Source organism: Triticum dicoccoides, unplaced genomic scaffold, assembly GCF_002162155.2.
Source record: "Triticum dicoccoides isolate Atlit2015 ecotype Zavitan unplaced genomic scaffold, WEW_v2.0 scaffold166764, whole genome shotgun sequence".
Lineage (NCBI taxonomy): Eukaryota > Viridiplantae > Streptophyta > Magnoliopsida > Poales > Poaceae > Triticum > Triticum dicoccoides.
The window spans coordinates 121-7,492 of record NW_021219318.1 but is presented as its reverse complement, the minus strand read 5'-3'; the positions used below and the strand labels follow the sequence as shown (position 1 = coordinate 7,492).

Genomic DNA, 7,372 nt, shown 5'->3' with positions numbered 1-7,372 from the left:
CCCCCCCCCACCAGCTTGCGCTGCCAGCTCCACGCTGCCGCCTCCAAGCGCGGCCTCGCGCGTCACCCCTTCACAGAGAGCGCTCTCATTATCTGCCACGCCAAAGCTGGCGACCTGGATGCCGCCCGCAGGGTGTTTGACGGAAATCCGCACCGGGGACTCGGTTCGTGGAACGACATCATAATTCATAAGCGGCCTCTGTCAGGCTGGGAAATCCAAAGAGCCGTTGGCTTTGTTTATCAAGCTGCGGTGGTGTGGCGTCGTACCAGATGATTTGACCATGGCGAGTCTCATGTCGTCTTGCTGTGCCGTTGGAGATATTCGCTTGGTAGAGCAGCTGCACAAGTGCATGTTACAATGCAAGTGATCAGGCCGGCTTCACGCGACCCTCTCCAACTCGTTGGTCGATAGGAATGCCAAGTGCGGCCGCACAGACCTTGCAGGGAGGGTATTCACGAGAATGCCTCTCAAGGATGTGTCGTCGTGGACAACCATGATTACAGGACTTGCAACGCATGGTGAGGAGCAGCGTGCACTAAGCATGTTTGATGAAATGAGGAATGAAGGGGTGCCGCCAAACAGGGTGACGATGTTGGCAGTGCTCTCTGCTTGCTCACACAGAGGGCTGCTAGATACTGGGATGGGCTTGCTGAAGCAAATGGAAGATGGGGAGATTAAGGTAGCACCAACCGTTGAACACTCCGGGTGTGTGGTTGATATGCTTGGTAGAGTTGGTTTGGTGGATAAGGAGCGTGCCTTGGTGGAGCACAGAATGCCGATGGAGGCAAATGTGGTGATAGGGGGAACATTGCTTGGTGCATGTGAGAAGCACTGCAATGTGAATGTTGGCAGGTGGGCGGCAGAGCAGCTACTAGCGGCTGTGCCATGGAATGACGGGGTTTATGTAGTGCTGTCCAACATATACGCTGCTGCTGGCATGTGGGGTGAGGTAGAGATGGTGAGGAAGATGATGTCGGAGAGGAAAGTTATGAAGTTCCCAGGCTGCAGCCTATAGCTCTGTAAAATGGCCGCCATTGAACTACTAAAGGTCTGTTCTTTGCTTCACTGATACTTGTTCAATACCTAGTTCTCCAATCTCGTTATCAAAATCATGATGGAAACTCATTTGCAGATACGGTCGTTGTTGTAGTTTGTCGATCACTGTTTTGATCGCTTTGGTTTTTTTCTTTTCCCTCGCTTAGGTATAAGTTTGGTCTTGTATGACTTTGCTCTTTACCGGCGTGTTTCTTTGGCGAGGTCGCCAAAGAAACACTGTTTTGATCTGCTCCAGTTAGATTTCTCTGACGGTTTTATCCAATGCTAGAGGTGTGTTTTCTAGTGATTACATGGGTACTGAGCGAGATCTTAAATTTTTGTAGTAGATCTCCATTAAAACTGACGCCCACATCTTCCTTAAAGAACCATACTCCAAATCAGTCTTAAAGTAGGCTTACCTAATGATTAGGACAACCGTATTGTATCCCAAATAACTAACCCATGTGACTGCAAATTTTTAGTCTTACTAATTCTGCCTTCTCCTTTCAGTCCACTGCATTTGGTAGAATACGCAGATTCCCACGAATCTTTGGAGAGAAAAGAAAAGATTCCCACGCAATTGCTTTGTTGTTGCAATAACTATAGCACCTAGCACTGTTCTTAATGCACAAATTACACATCCTGCTGACACTTGGCGATAACTGCAGTTGTCAGCTAAAATCTTATCCTAGTGATAGGCTAGCAAACAACTTACAGGTCTTGGGTAGCTCGAAAGCCGTGCTGCTTTTGTCATAGCATGGTGACAGCAAGTACAGAAAACATTCACGGGTGCATCATATATGCATATAACATGGGTTCTCAACCAGATACATCTTTTTACTAGAATCCTCCACCCCCCTCCTTCAGTTGCATCACCATGCTAAAAGGAAAAACAGCATAGCCAAAAGCTTCTACGATCAGAAAACCACAACCAGGAGCAACAGGAATGGGTTCCTTTGCTAATGGCCAGAATGGTTCGGAGCTTGGCATCCAGATGCCGGCCATGGGGAGCAGCGCGGTGCCGGAGCCTCCCACAACATCTGTAGCAGTAAGATGTCCACGGCTGGACATGGCCATGGTGGCCACCAGAGCTGCAGCCCTCGTGATGGCGCTGCTCTCAATGTCGCTCATGGTCTCCGCCAAGCAACGGGGTAGTCTCATCATCTTTGGCATCGAGATTCCACTGTATGCCAAATGGTCCCTCTCTGATTCGATGAAGTAAGTCTTTGAACTGTTGTAGTTTGAAATCTGTAAATATCTCCGTGCAGAATACTTAGTTCTGATGGTGTTGTTCGTAACTTCAGATCCTTGGTTGGGCTATCTGCGGAAGCAGCTGCCTACTCTCTGGCACAACTTCTGTCGATTGCGTACAAGGCCTTGAAGAAAGTCCCTGTGGTTCCATCCAGGCGCTATGCCTGGATGCTGTTAGCTGGTGATCAGGTATGTTATGATCATTTTGATCTGATTATGCATTTTCTGGTAATTACCATTGTTATTTGTGCTCCGATGATTAGATTTTATTTTTTTAGTCATGTTGTTTCATACTTTATTTCCCTGTTTGTGATGTCTGCATAAAAGTGACAGTTTCCTCTATGTTATGTAATACTCTTATGTATTTTATGGGCGGGTCAGTAGCCAGTACTAGTTTAGGCGGTTGGTTGAGTTAGTTCTAAGTTACGACTGAAGAAATCTCATGCTAGCAACTGTCATCTTAGTACAAAATTTATTTAGTCCCTTGTCACTAGCTTGCCATGTCTATATGTTGGCTACATAAAAATAGTTCCGTTACTTTTTTCTTTTCTTGAATGTGCATCATTTTGTGTTAGGAGGAATCACCAAAGATGGTGAGAGTCTTTACAAACCAAACAAAAAACTTGAAGTTGGAAAAAACCCCGCAAAGAGAACAACAAACTAGCAAAAGAAGGAAGGAAGCGGTAAAAAAGTTTCCTTGCTTGATTTAGATGGAATGTTTGTCACTAGCCACAAAAGACTACAGAAAATGAATCCTTTTTATAGCTTACAGAGAAATTATTCTTTTTTTGTGTGCATGTGAGTGTTCAATGTTGCAAAGTATTCCCATTCTGTCCTTTATCACTGTACACTGATATCACTTTATAAACATATCACTTTTTTGTGCATGTGAGTGTGCATTTTGTCACCTAGTCTTATGCATTTGAGGAATACACTGATATCACTTTATAAACATATTTTAGATAAGTATATTCTGCACTTTTATTAGAAATAGGCACGAGCAAAATTGAGTATCATGTACATGCGCGGCGGTATAGGGATTCAATTGTGCTAAATATACAATAAAAAGGATTGTTATGCGGTCTGACCGATAAAAAGGGAACAATGTATGTTGTTATGCGGTCTGACCGATAAAAGATCTTCGTAGAATATGTAGGAGCCAATATGAGCATCCAGGTTCCGCTATTAGTTATTGACCGGAGACGTGTCTCGATCATGTCTACATTGTTCTCGAACCTGTAGGGTCCGCATGCTTAACGTTACGATTACAGTTTCATTATGAGTTTATATATTTTGATGTACCGAAGGTTGTTCGGAGTCCCGGATATGATCACGGACATGACGAGGAGTCTCGAAATGGTCGAGACATAAAGATCGATATATTGGACGGCTATATTCGGACACCGGAAGTGTTTCGGGTGATTTCGGAGAAAACCGGAGTGCCGGAAGGGTTACCGGAACCCCCCGGAAAAGTATTGGGCCTTAGTGGGCCTGAGAGGAGAGAGAGGGAAGTAGCCCAGGAGGTGGCGCGCCCCCTCCCATGGGGAGTCCGAATTGGACTAGGGGAGGGGGCGCGGCCCCTCTTTCCCTTTCCCTCTCCCTCTCTTTCCTTCCCCCTTCTCTCTTCCTAGTTGGACTAGGAAAGGGGAGTCCTACTCCTACTAGGAGGAGGACTCCCCCCTCCTTGGCGCGCCCCAAGGGCCGGCCGGCCTCTCCCCCTTGCTCCTTTATATACAGGGGCAGGGGGGCACCTCTAGAGACAACAAGTTGATCTTCGTGATCGTTCTCTTAGCCGTGTGCGGTGCCCCCCTCCACCATAATCCTCGATAATATTGTAGCGGTGCTTAGGCGAAGCCCTACGATGGTAGAACATCAAGATCGTCACCACGCCGTCGTGCTGACGGAACTCTTCCCCGACACTTTGCTGGATCGGAGTCCGGGGATTGTCATCGAGCTGAACGTGTGCTAGAACACGGAGGTGTCATAGTTTCGGTGCTTGATCGTTCGGGCCGTGAAGACGTACGACTACATCAACCGCGTTGTGCCAACGCTTCCGATTCCGGTCTACGAGGGTACATAGACAACACTCTCCCCTCTCGTTGCTATGCATCACCATGATCTTGCGTGTACGTAGGAATTTTTTTGAAATTACTACGTTCCCCTCCTCCTTGTTCCTTTATATATGGGGGCAAGGGGGCACCCCATAGACACACAAGTTGATCATTGATCCCTTAGCCGTGTGCGGTGCCCCCCTCCACCATAATCCACCTCGATCATATCGTAGCAGTGCTTAGGCGAAACCCTGCGTCGGTAGCAACATCATCACCGTCAACACGCCGTCGTGCTGACGGAACTCTCCCGTGAAGCTCTACTGGATCGGAGTCGTGGGACGTCATCGAGCTAAACGTGTGCTGAACTCGGAGGTGTCGTGCGTTCGGTACTTGGATCGGTCGGATCGTGAAGACGTTCGACTACATCAACCGCGTTCTCATAACGCTTCCGCTTACGGTCTACGAGGGTACGTGGAAGATACTCTTCCCTCTCGTTGCTATGCATCACCATGATCTTGCGTGTGCGTAGGAATTTTTTGAAATTACTACGTTCCCCAACATAAATAGTGTTGCTTTAGACTGGAGGCGGTTTTGTCCTTGTGATGCGTGTGCTTCAGTCACAACCGACATCATTTTTGGGTCATGTTGTGACTGGCTAATGTTTAAGCCCTTGCAGTGGAGGTTTCTCACTTTTCATGTATTGTGCTGTACTTTGCTCAAGTGCAGATTGTCTTGGGTCGTCGTGTTGTTTAGGCCACACCATCTTTGGCGATGCAAGAGAGTGTTGACAGGTTGCGGCATTTTTGGTGATGTATGGGCCGTGTCATCTTGGGTGTTGTACTCTCTTTCTTCTTAATGAATTACATGCAACTCTCATATATGATTGTTTTTTTATAGCCAAGCAATTCTACGGGCTCCTCACAAAATTTTGAATGTTCCACACCGTTTCACTGCCTATCCGAACTCATCTCTCCACCTTTTTTTGTCGGTTGTAGTGCTTTATGGTGTTCTCTCCTCTCATAGTGGCATCCCCTCAACCATGATAAAGGTTGTCGGGGGTCTTCTTTTCCTATTACTCCCTCTCCTTTCCGGTTTACAGGGCCCAAATCTGAAATTTCATCATTCAAGGCAGATGATGAGTGGAGAAATGTATCTCGTACTTTACAAAACTACCCATATTAAACTAATGCATTAAGCCACTAAATGACTAGAAACATTGCATGCATTTGTGAGTTTCTTTTTAAGTCTTGCATGCAAAGATTTAATGTGCCCCGGAATCTCAATAGATGATGGAGATGAGCCCTTTAAATTGGAAAAACGGAAAAATTAAGATAAGCCCTCTAAACCGAAAAGGAAAGAGTATTACTGTAATTCTCAAGGAGATATCCCATCCATTAGATGGAGCTGAGATTATTGTGCTGCCAGCTCACTCCATGTGGAGGGGTTAGCCCAACAATTGAATCATTTTCTGGAGGTGGCAGCCTGGATAAAAGGTGCACTGACCAGTCACTTACAAAATTGTAATGTTTACGCATTGGACATCACATCAGCACATTAGTACCCGGTGCTGAACTGGCACGATCAAAAGAGGCGGAAAGAGCAACGCATCATCTTCTCCCGTGATAGAACATGTGAGCTAGTGTGCGCCTTTGCTTTTGGAAGCGGGTATTCGACATGCATGAGCATATATACAAACCGTATACATCTGGTGCCACATCAAAAGCTGGCAAATTTTAAGTAGCCCAGCCACGTAACCCCACTTCTAAGAGGCCCTACAACACAAAGTGACAAGCTTCTCCCGTGGACTCATGTCCATTCGTGCCAGCTAGAGAGAATATGTTGACAATACACATGCACTTTATTTTATGGTTCACAAGCCATGCAATGCAAGCAGCGCGCGCATCTAGCTAAGCTGGTAGGAGGCACCCAGCAGTTTCCACCAGTCCGCCACTGGACACGCATGCGGTTGGACGTACGACCTGCCAACTAATCCTCTCGCGGGTCACGTTGTGTATCTACTACACGGCTGGTGAGCTAGACGCCCCCTCCTCTCCCTCACGAGTCGTGACCCTCAGTTCCTCATCATATTCACCACGATCCCGACGTTGCACTTGCACGAATCACGCACCTGACGGCGACACCCGCGATCTAGCTGCCCAGGCGCCGGCACATGGCGCCTCACGGTCACGGCCCGGACAGTGAAACGGCGGCGCCCGAGTGGCGCGGCACCGTGCGCGCCGCGGCGGCGGGGCCGACGCCCGACCAGGCGTGGGCCCTGCTGGGAGACTTCTGCTCCCTCGACAAGTGGGTGTCGCTGGTGCAGACGTGCCGGAGGCTGGAGGGCGACGACGGCCGGCCCGGGTGCGTCCGGTACTGCGCGGGGCCGGTGAACATGGCGGCGCCGGGGGAGGCGGTCGGCTGGTCCAAGGAGCGGCTCCTCGAGGTCGACGCCGCGGGGCGGTCCTACAGCTACGAGGTGGTGGAGACCAACAAGGGGTTCGGCCGGTACCGGGCGACCATCGGCGTGGAGCCCGACCCGGCCGGGTGCGCGGTCAGGTGGTCGTTCGAGGCTGATCCCGTCGAGGGGTGGACGCTGGAAGGCTTCGTGGGTTTCCTGGAGAAGCTCGCGCATGGCGTCGCCAAGAGGCTCGAAGAGGAGATCATGGCGAACGTCGATGGTGATCCTGCTGCTTTGCGAGTATTTTGATCTTGATTTCCGCTTGTCCTAGTGATACTGGCGACAGTATGTTCGATCACAAGTCCATGCCCTTTTGATTCAAAGCAATTTCATGGAAATTTTGGAGAACTTTACTTGGAAAATTTTCTTCTAGATATTCTTTGATTTGTTTAAATTTAGAACTATCGAAAAGATCTTCTAAAAAAACTATATATGATACATGCCCTATGTGGTAAGTTACCATAAATTCAATATATACCAGCATAAAAGGCGGATATTCAATTTGGCTCTAGGGAGTACATGATCCTGCATGCTAAAAATGAATTTTTACAAATGATTTTTTTTAAAAAAAATAGAT

At 48.0% G+C, this 7,372-nt stretch overlaps 2 protein-coding genes across 2 annotated transcripts; both read left to right on the top strand.

Annotated features, from left to right (window-relative positions):
- The first annotated feature begins 1,961 nt into the window (after nucleotides 1-1,961).
- On the top strand, nucleotides 1,962-3,400 carry LOC119344376 (CASP-like protein 3A1). The gene is made up of 2 exons (XM_037614832.1): nucleotides 1,962-2,253; nucleotides 2,340-3,400. Exons 1-2 carry the CDS (start codon nucleotides 1,982-1,984, stop codon nucleotides 2,608-2,610), a joined length of 543 nt encoding a protein of 180 aa, XP_037470729.1. The 5' UTR covers nucleotides 1,962-1,981; the 3' UTR covers nucleotides 2,611-3,400.
- Nucleotides 3,401-5,694: 2,294 nt separating this feature from the next.
- Nucleotides 5,695-7,167, top strand: LOC119344375 (lachrymatory-factor synthase-like). The gene has a single exon (XM_037614831.1). It carries the CDS (start codon nucleotides 6,508-6,510, stop codon nucleotides 7,042-7,044), a length of 537 nt encoding a protein of 178 aa, XP_037470728.1. The 5' UTR covers nucleotides 5,695-6,507; the 3' UTR covers nucleotides 7,045-7,167.
- Nucleotides 7,168-7,372: the final 205 nt, after the last annotated feature.